This window comes from Anguilla anguilla, chromosome 2 (genome assembly GCF_013347855.1).
Source record: "Anguilla anguilla isolate fAngAng1 chromosome 2, fAngAng1.pri, whole genome shotgun sequence".
Lineage (NCBI taxonomy): Eukaryota > Metazoa > Chordata > Actinopteri > Anguilliformes > Anguillidae > Anguilla > Anguilla anguilla.
The window spans coordinates 51026388-51042996 of NC_049202.1; the positions used below are offsets into that span (position 1 = coordinate 51026388).

A 16609-nucleotide genomic window follows, 5' to 3' on the forward strand; every position below is an offset into this window, starting at 1 on the left:
TTTTTAAACCAAAAACACTGCATCACTTAAAAAAAGCTCATTTTTAATTCAAAAGGCAAGACTGAATTGTGATCTGAAGAGAGATCATATTTATTCCTTTAAAAAAAACAGTTAGATGTAAGAGGCTAGTTATTTAGGAGCTGGTCATTTATTTATTTATTTATTCATTCATTCCTGAATCGGTTATTTTATTTCGGACAGGTGACGTCACTTGAACTTGGAAATTGAAAACAGTCTGGCAACCCTAGTACCCACGAGGACTCGCGTTGAGTGCTGAGTCGAATCTCCCTTTCTCTGGTGTCGCCGTGAGAAACCGGCTCTTGCTGTATTCTTTGAAAGAAAAACGATTTACATGTTCCATAGAGACTTGAAACGAACCTTTTGGAGGTGGTTATAAAACTATCTGGGTGGCCATCTTTCACCACGAAGCTAGCATAGCTAATAAATAAAATACTCACGATGGACTCGAGAGACACTGCCCCCGATTCCTGGGAACAGGAGGACGATGTTGAGGCCCCGACCGACGAACTTCAGTCTGCCTTTACCGGCCTGAATGTGAACGCGAAGCCGTTCGTTCCCAACATTAACGCCCCTGAATTCGTTCCGACCTTTTTTCAGAAGGGGCCTCCTGAAAACACGGGGTCGAACGGTAAGTTCAGGGTCGCAATCTTGGGACAAAAAGATAACGTTGTGTTACTTTAGTTTCATTACCGGACTAACTATGGGATTTTACAGGTTTTCACTTTATCTGCTCAGAAGCCAGCTTGTCTGTCCAGTTGTGTCATGCAAGTTGTAACGTAAACTTCGCTTACGTTAGGTTTGTTAGCAAGTTACCGCTAGCCAGTGAATGTTAGCAGACCATCTGTTAAAGGCTACATTCTATAGCGAGATTGGTAATATTACTGTAATGCAGAATGCAAGGGAAGCATACGCACCGTCAGCTAAGTTAACTTGCGAAATGTCTTTGATTATTTTTCAGCTGGTTCAAATTGTTACTTAATTTGCTTGCTAGCTATCTCAGTACCGTGTAGTGTAGCGTTAATAAGTTGGTGGTGTTGGTGTTGATGAAATGGCAAGAGCGATTTCGGTAACAAGCTATTGTGGCATATTTTGCTGTGTTAGCACAACAGTTAAATTGTCCAGGTTGTCCATTTTGGCTTACATTAGCTTAACGCTGACAAACTGACTGAATGGAGGGTGACATTCTCACATCATTGTCACAAAGTGATAACGTAAGATTTTTGGCTTCTGCACAGCGGGCAATCTAGCATGTAGGTGAATTATCAGAGCGGGGAGCTATCAAGCCATTTTATTAGTAAGGGCAGTACTGTACAGATATTACAAAGTTATCAACATTGAGGAAATGTAAGACATTGGCTAAATCTAAAAACGCAAGAACACGTTGGTGCACATGGCTGTTCAGGATGTTTTCTTTTTTGTTTTCGTCAACTTTACCTTAAATTGAAATGATGTACGCTTTCTCCTCATAGGCCCTGAAACTGTTGCCAGTGTGGAAAATTTGGAAACGGTTGGTATGTACCTGTTATTTGTTTCTTGTACGATACTATGATCAGATTGTTTTTCATCATATAGTCATTAGTTTTGGATCTAAATGATTGACTGAGGCGTTGAACATATTAAAATCACATTGCTTTTTCAACATATGGACGGTGTCACGAAGAAACCGTATTTCTCGATTTTTTGTCTCATTTTAATACATTAATAAAAAATTCTCAGAGTAACTCAACAAACAAAATTGGTTCAAGACTCATTTTTTTGTTGAGAAGCTTTTACTCAACACAGTATTCTGACCATGGGTAGCCTATACGAAGGAAGAATTTTCTGCATAGGCACTGTCAAAGTGTAATTGTATGTAGCATTCTGTGGTATATTTCTGTGATCAGGCAGTTGGACGTAAAGTCGCGTTTTGATCCGTCCTTTTTATTTAATCATTGCCCTAAATTTTTGTAGGATGTGGTTTGGCAATGTTTGTTTTTTTTACTCAGTGCTCTTAACATATTGAAGCATATTCTTCTTTTGAACGCAATTGCATCCATTGGTAGACTACTGTAGAACTTAGTTGTGTTCATAGCGATAGAATGGAAGTCTTCAGTGCTAGAACTCAGAGAAAGACAGAAAATTTACTGGATTAGTGAAGAATACAAGTTCTGTGCCTGTCAGTCTATGGTGTTTAGCCAGAAAAATCACCAGCACTAATCTAAATGATACACTGTGATTGGTGTCAGACTATACCTAGAATAACCACCACCATGCTGTGTATATATATTAAAAAAAAAAAAAAAAAAAATACCCTTTTTTCCTTGTCACTTGTTACATGTTGCCCCATCCCTGCACTTCTTGGTAAATTGTATTTGTCCTAATACTCTAGCTTAATCTTCTGCCTAGTTTGGCTTTGCAGATGTTAGACCAGGATAGTGTTCATTGTTCTCAGCTAGAAATAGCTGTACAAAATAAGTAATTGTACCTTACTGAACCCGTGTTCAGCAGTTGTCTACGATCATGAAAATGCACTTCTTGTACGTCGCTTTGGATAAAAGCGTCTGCCAAATGAATGTAATGTAATGTAATGGTGTGACTTGAGCTGTTCCTTCATTTATTCAGAGAAGTTCTGTCCCATATGGGACTGAATAATCAACTCAACCCTTGTGTTAATGTTAACGTATTGTGCCGTGCTTCAGGTCAAGGTAGGGCATTGTTTAATGTTTAAAAATGGTATGTAATCTGTACTGAGAAAGTAATATAAGTGTTTACTTTTGGTTTTAATTGGTACCAGATGTTGTTTCTGTCGGTCAGTCGTAATTGTCCTCCAATCTTCCTAGTTTATAGTCAATGGAAATTTTGACAGCAGTTGGTTCATGCAAATAATAATGTGTGTTTGGCTGTACCATGACTCTTAAAAGAAACTTATTTCAAGATATTTGGCCAATAGAACATGCCAGACATCACATCTGGGGAGGGGGTTCAGGGAACCTGGGGAATCGCAGCAGAGGACTGGTTGACTAGCTTTGGCTGCTTGCAGGGACTCGGTTGATCAGAGGGGGTGCTATTGAGCGTTGGGGTGGGGATAACTGGCAGGGTGAGCAGCTGGTGCTGGCTGAGCACAGGTATGGTTTCCATGAGAAGTGCTCAGCCTCATTCAGTCTGAGATTACAGCATACTGCACTTCACACTGACACCCTCAGGTGACTCACCAAAAGGAAACATTAATCTATGGCAGAATATATTTTATTTTTATTGCTTGCTGGTTAGCAAAATTGACACAGTTAAGTTTGTTACGCTTGCAAGCAATGTATTCTTGAACATTTGGCTAGTGATTGAAATGCACATAAAATTATTTTTTCTCTCTTGTCATTGTGGTAATTACATACTGTTATGAGTATCAGGCATGCACGATGTGGAAGTGATGTTGCAATCAGGTGCATTGGACCACTTGCCTGAAGTTTATTTCAAATGTTGTGGTGGCTATAGAGGTAGGCTGTAGGCTCACGTATAGCAATTTTGATGGAATTTTGTGTGACACGTTATCATGGGCATCACAGTACATAATAATTTTTAGATTAAATTATACTGTAGTAGCTAGATTGGTATAATTTGAATTTAAAATGACTACTATCACATCTTAATGAGTGTTCGAGCGAATAATAACTGACATTCTGGTTATGGAGAGCTGCATGATATGTTGGTTTTCCCTTTGAAAAGAAACCAGTTTAGTTCAAAGAAACCAGGTGAAGTGATTTAATTGCACTAAACTGCTGTAATCATAAATTACATGCTGATTAACAAGCAAATTAGGAAACCCTGTGACTTTCCAAAACCAGGGCTGGCCACCTAGTCTGGTTGCTGCTAAAGGGTGAAAGCTGAGTAAATTGCCAGTGCTGTTCTTGCCGAAGAATTTTCAGAAATTTCCTTAACAAAAAAACAAGCATACGTTGCAGTGCTGATTTTTGTGACATGAGCATGCTGTTCTAGCATGTAGCGTCTGGACTGGAAATGAACACTACCAATTTGAGCTGAGACTTTATAATTTCATGGATCAAATGCTTGCAAAGTATGTCTTTGCATTGGAAGGCTGACAGTGCTGAATAAGGATGTTCCAAATGTATTTGTTACTCAGCCATATAGCTGCCAACTTGAGCCTGCTGCATAAGACTGAGAACACAGCAAATGTGCTCAGGTTACAGGACCTGTTTATCTTTAGGCTTGACACCAGCAGCAGGACTGTACTGAAGATCACAGAAGATATGGAGGAACGGAAGCCCAGTGAGGGAGAGAATTTTGATTTGATTTTAGTCCAAAATGAAAAGTGGGAATTTGGCCTAATGAAAATGGGGTTGGAATAGTTTGTGTACTGTCTCACTGTGTTTGATTATTTAAGGCTAGTGTGCTGTTCTGGGTAGTGCCGTATGTTGTGCATGGAATTTGAACAATTAAAAATGAAAGTATTCAGGTCAGTCATATGTCACCAAAAGTTACATTTAAATTTAGTGGCTGATACTGATTACCATGCAGTGAAGGCTCATATTGGCAAGCACACTCCTGATTAGTGTTGATCACATCGGATATTCATTCATTTTATTTGTAATTCCTTTTTTATGTTGAGAACTGGCAAAATGTTACCGTAGCACAATTTTTTCTTTGTGCTGCTCTATGAATGCATTATGGCAGTTTTGCATTTGTCAGCCTCATTGTTTGCTGTAGCTGTTTGTTAATAACTGTTTAGCACAAGTAGAGCAGGGCTTTGTGCATGATCACTGAAGTGCTTAATTCATCTGACAAGGCATTGAAGGCGCTGCTTATGTGCTGATGGAGGAATAGGGGTTACTGTAGTGTACAGCGCCTACCCATGCTCTCTCCTCATCCACTTCAGCTTGAATGGCTCATGCTCTTGTGGTGAAAGAAGTTCAGATGTCATGCAGCAAAGAAGGTGATTGGTTGCTTGCCTTGTCTTGGCTTGTAATTAGTGAGTCTTCTCGCAGTGGCATGTCTGACCTGAGCTGACACATGATCTGAGTGATGTTCTGGGTCAGACACGCCCAGCTCAGGTGAAAGATGCTGTTTCCATAGCACCGGTGGAGAACGGAGAATCAGAAATGAACACAGAGGAGACGTGGGAGCAGAAAGACGAGCCCGGAGATTCGGAACCCGGAGGCGGGCCCTTTGGAGACGGGGGTACCGCTGAAGACTCTCTGCAAGAGATGGAGGAAGAGGAGGAGGTGCCCATGCCTAAAGTAGCCCCCGCCCCTCCAGACGCCCCCAAGAAAGAACATGTCAATGTAGTATTCATTGGCCACGTGGGTGAGTCATCGTGCTCTTCACTCATGCTCCTGTTGCATATATGTTTTTGTGATGAAAATGGGTAACTTTTAAACTTACAGCTTTGCACTGGATTGCTGGTTCTCCATCAGTAAATGATAGCAGCTCTCAGATGGCTCAGATACAGCAGCCCTGGCATTAAACTGCATGTAGAATTAACTGCTAATAGTAGGTTTCACGGAATGAAGGGTGTTGAATGGTTTTGGCCTCATAAGCAGAATGAAACGGGGCCCTCTGCTCTTCAGGATGATTGCTGAGGCCAGTGTGAATAGAGAAGCGACTGTGTGGGAGTTACTTCATCTGCTTTAGCTCTTGTTCTCTGTGGCCTTGCCGATATAAGACTGGAGATGTACTGATCTGTGAATGACATGGACAATGTTCCCTTTAGAAGCCAGTTTCCCCCCTCCCCAGACACGCAACATGTGTCTATGATTTTTCTTGTCTCCCAATATTCAGATGCTGGCAAATCAACTATTGGCGGGCAGATCATGTGAGTGATGCACTGCTTTATATGGTTCATGGTTTTCTTAAGACATTGTGACAATTGTGTTTCCTGCACTTGGATAAAGGGGTGAATTCTTTGTCAGAAATGGCTGATATTGTAGTTGTTTTGGCATGTTATCTTATGTTATTGGAAACTACTTGCTATTTGTTACATATTTTGAATTACAGTAGTTCTTTTCAGTTCATTTCAGTATCTAAACACCAAAAAGTTATATTACATGTATCCAGCTTTTGTTGAATTATATTATCCATTTCTGATTCATAAACAAGCATTTCCCCATTTGTTAACATGGAATTTCTAGTCAGTCTACATGCAGCATTGTTAGACAGTGTCCAAAATAACCGATCTGCTGGTGATTTTGAAAGGTGGCAGTCATGGACTTTCTTCTTGGCCTTTTCATACTCTTGTTACAAAGGTAGCAATGTGCTATTTAGTTCCACACAGCAAGCAAGATTCAGTTCAATCCAATTAAATTCAGTGCTATTTATTTAGCACTTTTTAAAGTTACTGTCACAAAGACACTTCATAGAGAAAACAGAAAAACTGGGCAAAAACCAGGCCAAAATCCCCAGAAATTAGCAATTGAGGTACATTTTAGAAAAGACTCCCTTGGGAGGAACCCAGCTATAGAGGGAGGAGCTCGCCTTCCATTTGCCAGCCTGGTGCAATAGTAAAGATGGGTTGAATAGAAATAGAATAGAAATTTAATGAGTGTGATCCCTCATCAGCAAATAATCAAGTGGGCTGACATGATTACAGTCTGTGATATTAAACTACCTGCTAAAACAGATAATCCGAGGCGGTATCTCTAGTGAACTAGCTGGCTAGAAAAGCAATTAAACACCTGTTTTTGGCTGAAAACATCATTGCTGATAACCCAGTTATGCCATCTGTATGAGCTTCATCACTGATAGAATAAAAAATTCAGTTTCAGTCATCCAAATATAGCTCACTGAAACCTGAAATAATGTTGCTGTTATGTATTATCATTGGGCTTTATGTGCTTAGCAGTGTTGGTGCGATGTAGGATGCTAACATATAGCATGTGCATAAGACCCTTTTCTCATTGTCTTGCAGGTATTTGACAGGGATGGTAGATAAGCGTACCCTGGAGAAATACGAGAGAGAGGCGAAGGAGAAGAACAGAGAAACCTGGTAATCCTCCCGTTGAAATGGCCATGGTGACACTGCATGGCCTTTTTAGGACGCTGGTAATTTGGGGCCCTTATTTTGAGTCGTGCATTATAATTATGCATAGCGTATACTCTACAAAACCTCACTGGTTGTCCTGCACAGTGCAGCCTGATCCTCAGGGTAGGCCACTGCACTGGCAAAGATGCCACTTGCAGAGATCAGACAGTTCTGTGGATATACAATCCTCAGTGGTTTTAAAGCTTGTCTAAAACTGTCATGAGATGGATGTCCTTTTTTCTTCCATTTATATCTACTGTGTTCCATTTACCTCATGGAATAGTAGACACTGGTATTAGCAAAATGTATCATTTGTACTGCATTTTTGTTATGTATAATTCACATCACACTTTGTGGGTGTTTTAGACCAGGATATGCTATGAAATGTATTGGAACAAATTACAGTTTGATTTTGCCAAACACACACAGAGCAAAGATTATCAAGCATTTTCCTCTATGTTCTCTCAACTCCTAACTTTAATGTTGTATCACTTATGCCATAGATTACACTGCAGCACAAACCTATAAAAGTGCTTAAATATTTAAGAACCTTTAGAAGTGCTTATGTTGCTGATTATAAAACATGCAGGGTTTGGTGTGCTACAGAAAAGGAATTGATGTCTTAGGGTTTACACTAGAAATAAAGGTATTGATGGAAATTTTATTTTGTACAATCAAAAGATCTGCACACACATTTTACTTCCAGTGAACTCATTTAATAACTTGAGTAGTAATATCCAAACCATTATATCCCAAAATATATGCATTTATAGGTTGCCAAAAATATTGTTAAAATTAAATCCATTATTATCACAAATTGGTTGATTTCCCATGGGTCTCTTAACAGCTTTATTCAGTCTTTAAAGAGTTTTTAAAACACTTTTCTCTCTGTGAATCTCATGCAGGTACCTTTCCTGGGCCCTGGACACAAACCAGGAGGAGAGGGACAAGGGGAAGACCGTGGAGGTGGGGCGAGCCTACTTTGAGACAGAAAAGAAGCACTTTACTATCCTGGATGCACCAGGCCATAAAAGCTTTGTCCCAAACATGATTGGTGGCGCATCGCAAGCTGACTTGGCAGTGTTGGTGAGTTCTGCTAGCCAGATTCGTCATTTGGCCTTACAGCAGCTGCTGGCGACAGTTCAGACCTGCACTGCAGTGGCTCTACACACAGTTCATTGAATAGAGTTTGTGGAGTTTGGGATGTACTTACTGGAAAGCACCTCAACTGTTTGTGGTGGGAAAACCCTGGCTTTCAGTAATTTTTCACTTTAATGCTTGAAAGGGAAAATCCAAATGATGAATCAAGGAAACACATACTTGCATACTTGCTTGAAATGGTGCTGGCATGAACAGTAAAAGTCTGAAGACTGACATAATCTATAATGAAGATGAGAGCTTTAGTGATTTTGGTCATGACACAATTCTTTTAGAACTGGTTCAGTGTCATTTGCTTTTGTCAGGAAAAGGCCTGAGGTACTGTAACAGTGTGATCTGCGGTGTGGGTATAACCAAGATTGCAGGGTAAAACGGCAATGCAAGTCTAGGGATTAAAAACTAAATTCAGCATTTGTCAGTAGGAGAATTTTGATAAATTTTTAATGGTAAGGGCGAGTAAATAAATCAATTTGACATTACAGATTAAGAGCATTAAAGTGGTGTGTTTTAACTCCCCCGATGGAATGTCCACTAGTCCTTATCTTAGTGCCCCGCAGTCTGTAAGAGAGGGTGAGTTTCAGTGCAGGTTCCCCCTCTCACTGCAAGAGCAGCTCCTCCGTTAGCTCAGTCAGCAGCAGAAGAGTAATGACTGCTGCTCGGCTGGCGGACCGCGGGCTGAGGAGCAGTCACAGCTGGCAGCGCTCACTACAGTGGATCTGCACACTAAGCTGCTCCTTCCCACACTGATAAGGATGCTGCAGCAAGGCCCTGCGCCACTGGGCAAACCAAACCGGCAGAAAAATCAAAGATGGCTTCTGATTTAAAAAAGAAAATGGTTCCATAAGTAGTGTATTTCTATCCATGCTGATATGGTGATAATTGTGTGTAAAAAGTTCTGTGACCCGCATGAAAAATGATTCTATATGTGTATACAGGAGTAATGCAAGAATCATTGCAGCCATTTAGAAAATGTGTTTTAGGTGTCACTGGACCAGCTGTACTGGATAAGTTCTAAACATAACTGAAAATATGTAAAGAATAAGAAGCGGTTGGACTGTAAATGTGTGGGGCTGCATCTTCTGTAACCTCACACGTGACAGATCCTCAGAATTGTTAAACCACACATTATTGAAGACCGGCATTTTCCTATCAAGGAAAATGAGTTAAAATGTCATTTTTACTTTGATCTTCTTGAGGCAGTTAATGTTCAAAGCATGCATTTACTGCTGATTTAGAAAGGAGATGGGTGTGAGAATACTGTATGTGCAGAAAGCGTGTGCAGACTGATGCAATAGCCACTTGGTCGCCCTGACTTTTTCTTATTCTTCGAAACCCTCCAGCCCCCCTCCTTTCCTTAGGCAGTTCATGGAGGCATTATGACATCAAGCGTAAAGCACTACTGTCACTGTTCCCTGCAGGTAATCTCTGCCAGGAAGGGAGAGTTTGAGACAGGCTTTGAAAAGGGTGGCCAAACCAGGGAGCACGCCATGTTGGCAAAAACAGCAGGAGTGAAGCACCTGATAGTGCTCATCAACAAAATGGACGACCCCACTGTGAACTGGAGCTTGGACAGGTGGGGAATCACATGCAGGGTATCTGTGGGGAAATGACATACTCTGTACATACTCTGGAAATTAAAATTTTTCATGATTTTTAAGGGAATAGTGGACATGGTCTGGTCTGCTTTGCTAGAACCTGAATCTTCTGCAATCGAATCATTAAAAATAATTCATGTAATGATTGTGCAACTGAAGCAAAACTATTGTGAACTGATCTACAGATATGAAGAATGTAAGGAGAAACTAGTGCCATTTTTGAAGAAGGTTGGCTTTAACCCTAAGAAGGACATTTACTTCATGCCCTGTTCCGGGCTCACGGGAGCCAACCTAAAGGAGCCTGCAGACTGCTGCTCCTGGTATACGTAAGTAAAGCCCGCACTTCAGATCACTCAGAGCCAGTGAGAATGGGGATAGTGCAGAGAGGAGGAGAGGCCCACTGACCTCTTTACTCCCTCATCAGTACAGGTGCACTGATACCAGTATGTTCTTAGCAGAATTCAACCTTCTCACTTCAAGGTTATCTGAGCTATTTGGCTTAATTAAATTGTTCAACTTCTAAATTTGAGTATTTTTGTACTGTGTCATGCCACATTTTTGGTCGGTTCCTCCCAAACAGGTACAGGGCACCTCTGCTATTTCAATAGCCTTAAGTACATACAGACTATTGGTGACTGATGTTTTTATGATTATATTGGAATAAGATCATGCACTGAGACCAGAACAGGTTTTCTTATATTGTTACTGTTCAATGCCAGGGGGTTACCATTCATTCCACATCTGGATAGTCTGCCAAACCTCAACAGATCAAGTGACGGACCAGTCAGATTACCCATAGTTGACAAATACAAGGTGAGGAACCACTTTTGCAGGTATGGGTCATGGAGGTACACCTATCTATCATTCCTAAAGACAGAAATAGGCCAGATATTAGTTTGTAGTGAACACCTAATGTTTCTCTTAGAGACTTTAACAATGAACACTGTGATGTTGATTTTGTTGCATTTTTTTCTGACTGGCTTTACTGCATTAATAAAGGCTGATAAGCTGCTTGTCACTGCCTCGCTCTACTCCTCATCATTAGCACATGTGGTCAGAGCTCAGACTAGTCAGACATACTGCACCAGAAATACTTTATACCAAACACAGTAACAGTCTAATTATGGAGTCTGCAACATTTTGGCCCATTTTCTCAGCAGTTAGTTAAAAAAAAAAACCTAGATAGACTGCTAGACATGGCGATGGACAAGTACATTTCTGCATGTGATTAAAATAACATTGTCTTCATATATTTTTTGTTTAACAAACAGTTGCATTAAGGTTTATCTCAGACGTCCTCATTTCAAAAGAGGTCTCCATGTGTGCTTGTCTTTCCAGTAGTGTTCACCTAAAGCACAGTCAATTTCCAAAAGTTTGCAAGATAATTCAGTTCACTGGCTGAAAAGTTACTCTTGTGTGTGGGTGTATTTTGGCATGAACAGAGTGGCCTGCCCTTTTTTCTCACGCGTTGTGTTAGAGGGCCGTTATGAAACCAAACGGGCATTGAATGTGTTAGACGAGATGAGATTATGGTCGCTGGTTGTGTTAAAAAGCCTGGATCAGCCTGCTGGTAGCAGAAAGGTTCACCTGATATGCAGTGATAGCGAGAGGCCAAAGCGGATATTAAATCTTAAACCAGAGCTGCAGGGGAAGAGGAAACGCAAAAGCAATATTTCCCTCCTCAGAAATGATCATTCCTTATCAAATGACTTGAGGCATGTTCAAACTTATTTCTGAACCTTCAGTCATGTCATTTTCAAGAATATTTTCATTATTAAAATTTATTTAATCTTGGCTCATATTTCTATGTAAATTAGATTTGTTTTTGAATTAAGGACTTCTACTTTTACTGGCAGTGCAGGATTTTTGTAAAAATAGCAGATGTTTCACTGAAATTATTAAAGTGAATGCTTACTTTTTTCATAGTTTATTTCATCTATATATGTACATTTTTCTTGCTATTGTTAAAATATTGAGTGCATGCAGTCACTTATCTAATGAGAATTAACGGGCAAGATGGTAAGTTCAGTTGTCCCATAAACTGCTTCCTGTTCATTAACTCTTAACAGCCCTATGTGTAGCACTGTGTGATGTGTGACGACTGTTGATCTGCATAATTATAATGTCTGACTTCACCCCACCTAATTATCGAAAGCTGGCTGTTTATGTAGTTAGACATGCATAATTAAACAGTTGTCAGTTCAGCTCCTTGCAGTATCCCAGTGCTAATTGGACTCAGTAGTCTTCCTAAATGTCTAGTCTTTACCCAAGGAAAAATTTAACCTGCAGCTTGTGCTTTTTAAATACATGTTAAGAAAAAAGAATAAAAAAATCATGTAGAACCGGTGTATTCAAATCAAAGTATTTCGTTCAAAAGTATTGAATTTGAATGTTAACATTTAAAGTAAAATGCAAATCTTTGGTTTGGGTTTGCAACCTTCTGGAAATTCTTCACCCAATTAACCTTTACTCCATACTGATAATATGACATTTGGTATTTTTGTTTCATTATTTGTCAAAACAGACATATTCGTTCTCATAAGACACTGCTCCTCTTACCAATCTCCTGTCTCTTGTATGCATTCCCGTACAGGATATGGGCACTGTGATCCTTGGCAAGCTGGAGTCTGGGTCTATTAGCAAAGCACAGCAGCTTGTCATGATGCCAAACAGGGTAAGCTCCCAATGTATCAGGAGTTAATCTAACACCTTGTGGGGGGTGGGGGGGGGGGGACAGCCTGATTGAGCTTGGGGGCGGTGCCGTGTGTGCGCGGGTGAGCTGAGAGCGGATGTGCTGTGTTGACCAGCACACGGTGGAGGTTCTGAGCTTGGGGGCGGTGCCGTGTGTGTGCGGGTGAGCTGAGAGCGGATGTGCTGTGTTGACCAGCACACGGTGGAGGTTCTGAGCTTGGGGGCGGTGCCGTGTGTGTGCGGGTGAGCTGAGAGCGGATGTGCTGTGTTGACCAGCACACGGTGGAGGTTCTGAGCTTGGGGGCGGTGCCGTGTGTGTGCGGGTGAGCTGAGAGCGGATGTGCTGTGTTGACCAGCACACGGTGGAGGTTCTGAGCTTGGGGGCGGTGCCGTGTGTGCGCGGGTGAGCTGAGAGCGGATGTGCTGTGTTGACCAGCACACGGTGGAGGTTCTGAGCTCGAGGGGCGGTGCCGTGTGTGTGCGGGTGAGCTGAGAGCGGATGTGCTGTGTTGACCAGCACACGGTGGAGGTTCTGAGCTTGGGGGCGGTGCCGTGTGTGTGCGGGTGAGCTGAGAGCGGATGTGCTGTGTTGACCAGCACACGGTGGAGGTTCTGAGCTTGGGGGCGGTGCCGTGTGTGTGCGGGTGAGCTGAGAGCGGATGTGCTGTGTTGACCAGCACACGGTGGAGGTTCTGAGCTTGGGGGCGGTGCCGTGTGTGTGCGGGTGAGCTGAGAGCGGATGTGCTGTGTTGACCAGCACACGGTGGAGGTTCTGAGCTTGAGGGCCGGTGCCGTGTGTGTGCGGGTGAGCTGAGAGCAGATGTGCTGTGTTGACCAGCACACGGTGGAGGTTCTGAGCTCGAGGGGCGGTGCCGTGTGTGTGCGGGTGAGCTGAGAGCGGATGTGCTGTGTTGACCAGCACACGGTGGAGGTTCTGAGCTTGCTGTCAGACGACGTGGAGACGGACGACGCGGCGCCCGGGGAGAACCTGAAACTGCGACTGAAGGGCATCGAGGAGGAGGAGATCCTGCCCGGCTTCATCCTCTGCAACGCCGAGAACCTCTGCCACTCCGGACGCACCTTCGACGCCCAAGTAAAAGCTTCGCTCGTCTGCACTGTTGAAAATGCCAGATGTTTTCCACCCATGTGGATTTTCTACATTTCATTTTCTTTTTTGACCTTGGTTTTCAGATTGTAATCATTGAACACAAATCAATCATCTGCCCAGGTTACAACGCAGTTCTACACATCCACACTTGCAATGAAGAAGTGCAAATTACAGTAAGTTATTTACACAGTCCCTAGTGTTTATCATGCTAGAGTTTATTCATGATGTATTTGAGGAATTTACTTCACTCTGTGACTCGTATGCTGCTATTCAAGTTGAAATGTTGATTTTTACTGTGGCATAAAGATTTAGGTTTGGTAAGTATATATGCTTTTTCAGGTCAAGGTAAACTAAATTAATACTACCTTTCTACAAAGAGATTGTATTTAATTTGGTTTTTTATAGATTGAATGGAGATATTTTTATTCTGCCTTTTGTAGAGCTGAGGCCCAGAGCTCACCTTAAGTACACACGTGTATTATTTGGTGTTTGCTTTAGCACTCTTCCTGTTAAAGGGATAACTAATCCTTTTTCAATATTGTATTTTATTCCATCTAGAAAAATGCACTGTGTGCAGCAAAGTTGTGGTTGTCTTGGTATCTTGCATCCAAAACATGCTTCTGACTCTGCTAAGCATTGACACAACATTGCCCACAATTCCTTATGGTTTTATTAGATTTAGCATGGACTGTGTAGGGTGCAGCCAATGAGAGGGGATGTAATAGCCTGCCTCTTCTCTTATGAAATTACTGACTCTGATAGTGGGTGTGGCTGCCCCAGTGACATGCACCTTATCAGCAGACAGGCTAATTTACCATAAAGAAATGTATACATGGTGTTCTTCCTCATAAGATACTGAGAAGCTCTTAATAAGACATGAACAAATGTTCGGAATGCCTTAAAGTGATAGTTCACTTTCTGGAGTTTTTGATTTAATTTCAATTTTTATGTGTTTTATTTGCTCCAGACTGGTTTTGTATGCAATGAATGATATTTTTGATACAGTATTTACAGAGATTTCCTTCAAGCTAACAACGGCTAGTATAGAGGCATTTTGGAGTTTGTGGCTTAATGGAAAAACACTTCAGGCAACTCCAACACATACCTGTCATTTTAAAGATGAGGATGACCTGTCACATACATTGTCACTGGTGGCCATTTTAATGAATCCCAAAGAGAATTTGCTCAGGCCTCACATGGGGCATTTTCATAATTCAAGGAAACAAATGTGGCTCATTTTCTGCCTTAGGCCTTAATTTGCCTGGTAGACAAAAAGACTGGTGAGAAGAGCAAGACGCGGCCTCGCTTCGTCAAGCAAGACCAAGTGTGCATCGCTCGCCTGCGGACAGCTGGAACGATCTGCCTCGAGACCTTCAAAGACTTCCCCCAGATGGGCCGCTTTACTCTACGAGATGAAGGTATGGCCTATTCTTACAGGAAGGGCCAAAAAACAAACAGATAATGTATGATGCATGAAAACAAATACACAACCGCCATTTGATCTTCACTTGCTTTTAGTTGTCTTAAAAACAAACAAACTCATCCTTTTCCACACTGATTGTTTCCACATATGCCAGTCTAAATATCATGAATGTGGGAAACTGGCTCGAGACGGAGCCAATTGATGGGAAAGGAAAACTAAATCTAATGTAATCTGACTTAAGTGTTGAGTCCAATTCATTAACAAATATTTGTTTCTGTGTTAAACAAATGAAAGTCATTCAATTTTTTTTTTGATTTTGAGAGATGTTAAGCAGAGAGAAAACACTAAAGTCGGCTACACAGTGCTCCACTCGCTTCATTTTGGCCCCAAAATGAACTTAAGTGTGATATTTGGTGGATCATGTTATTCTACAGTGTGCCCTTGGTATAACTTGAATTTCTTCTTGCAGGCAAGACTATTGCTATCGGCAAGGTGTTGAAGCTGGTACCAGAGAAGGACTGAAAAGTACAAGGATGTCCTGATGTAGTCGCTCGATTACAGTGGTGGATACTGCAAAAGTCCACTTACCAGGCCTCCCTTCTCACTGAAGATGATTTAAAAAAAAAAAAAATTAAAAAAAACACCTTTAGGAAAATAAACTTCTCAAAGTGAAAGAAATCAGTTTTTAAGAAAAACAACATCTGAAACAAAACCACGTCCATGTGTCAGCTTTCTCATATTGAGAGCTCAGCTATGCCATGTTTTGCCCCCCTGACCATGACAACCTCCCGCCCCAATGATTTGCACTTCGAATGATGATGAATGCGTTTCTTCCAAAATGTTTTGCTTCCTTCCAAGAAAGCAACGCGGCTGCATTAATGTGGACCCAGGTCTGCTTCCAAAAATGTAAGAACCATTAACTGAAACCAAAATAATGTAGGCTAATATTCTGGTTGAACATGTCTCCCTTGCTTAAATACAGATTGGTTTCTCGACAGGAAACGTTCCAGCCATGAGCGTGTGTTCACGTGTTATTAAAGCAACCACAGTGACAATAAAATATTAAATTGAATAAGTGTATGCATTCCTCATTTTGCTTTATAGCGAAGAACAAGTGGATTTGCTCTTACTTATTTCCCCCCATCATGACAGTTAGCAGTTTCCAAATGACGCAGTGTTGTTTCTACCTCTACCCACCTTTTTAATTTTATTTTTTAAAAGTAAAGTTTGGAGATGTGGCCCAAGAACAAAAAATGTCCTTTTTGTGACACACAAAGCAGAATTTAGCGCGTGTAGTGTGCTGAAATCTTATGTTGAGGTTTTTTTTTAACTGCCTTAAACTGGTGCACTAAATTCCGTGGAACTTAGCTTACAAATTCTTTTGTTTTTAATTGAAGTGAAATTGTGCAACAAGGCAACTGATACATTAATTTTATTTGAAGAACAGATCATATATAAACAGTTACAAAAATAAAGATAAAATAAATTCTAATAATATTGAAGTTGTAATCAAAGTGACTTCAAACAAATCTAATGAATCGCCGCAACTTTCTTGCGGTTTTCTCATTTACATATTTTGGATGACTACAATAAAATCACTACAA

General features: G+C 41.2%; 1 protein-coding gene across 1 annotated transcript; it reads left to right on the forward strand.

Moving 5' to 3' along the window:
- The first annotated feature begins 228 nt into the window (after positions 1–228).
- On the forward strand, positions 229–16077 carry gspt1 (G1 to S phase transition 1). Its single transcript, XM_035403654.1, has 14 exons — positions 229–649; positions 1491–1532; positions 5086–5316; positions 5791–5824; positions 6917–6994; positions 7936–8116; positions 9607–9761; positions 9969–10109; positions 10503–10596; positions 12377–12457; positions 13394–13567; positions 13666–13755; positions 14832–15000; positions 15475–16077. Exons 1-14 carry the CDS (start codon positions 460–462, stop codon positions 15525–15527), a joined length of 1713 nt encoding a protein of 570 aa, XP_035259545.1. The 5' UTR covers positions 229–459; the 3' UTR covers positions 15528–16077.
- Positions 16078–16609: the final 532 nt, after the last annotated feature.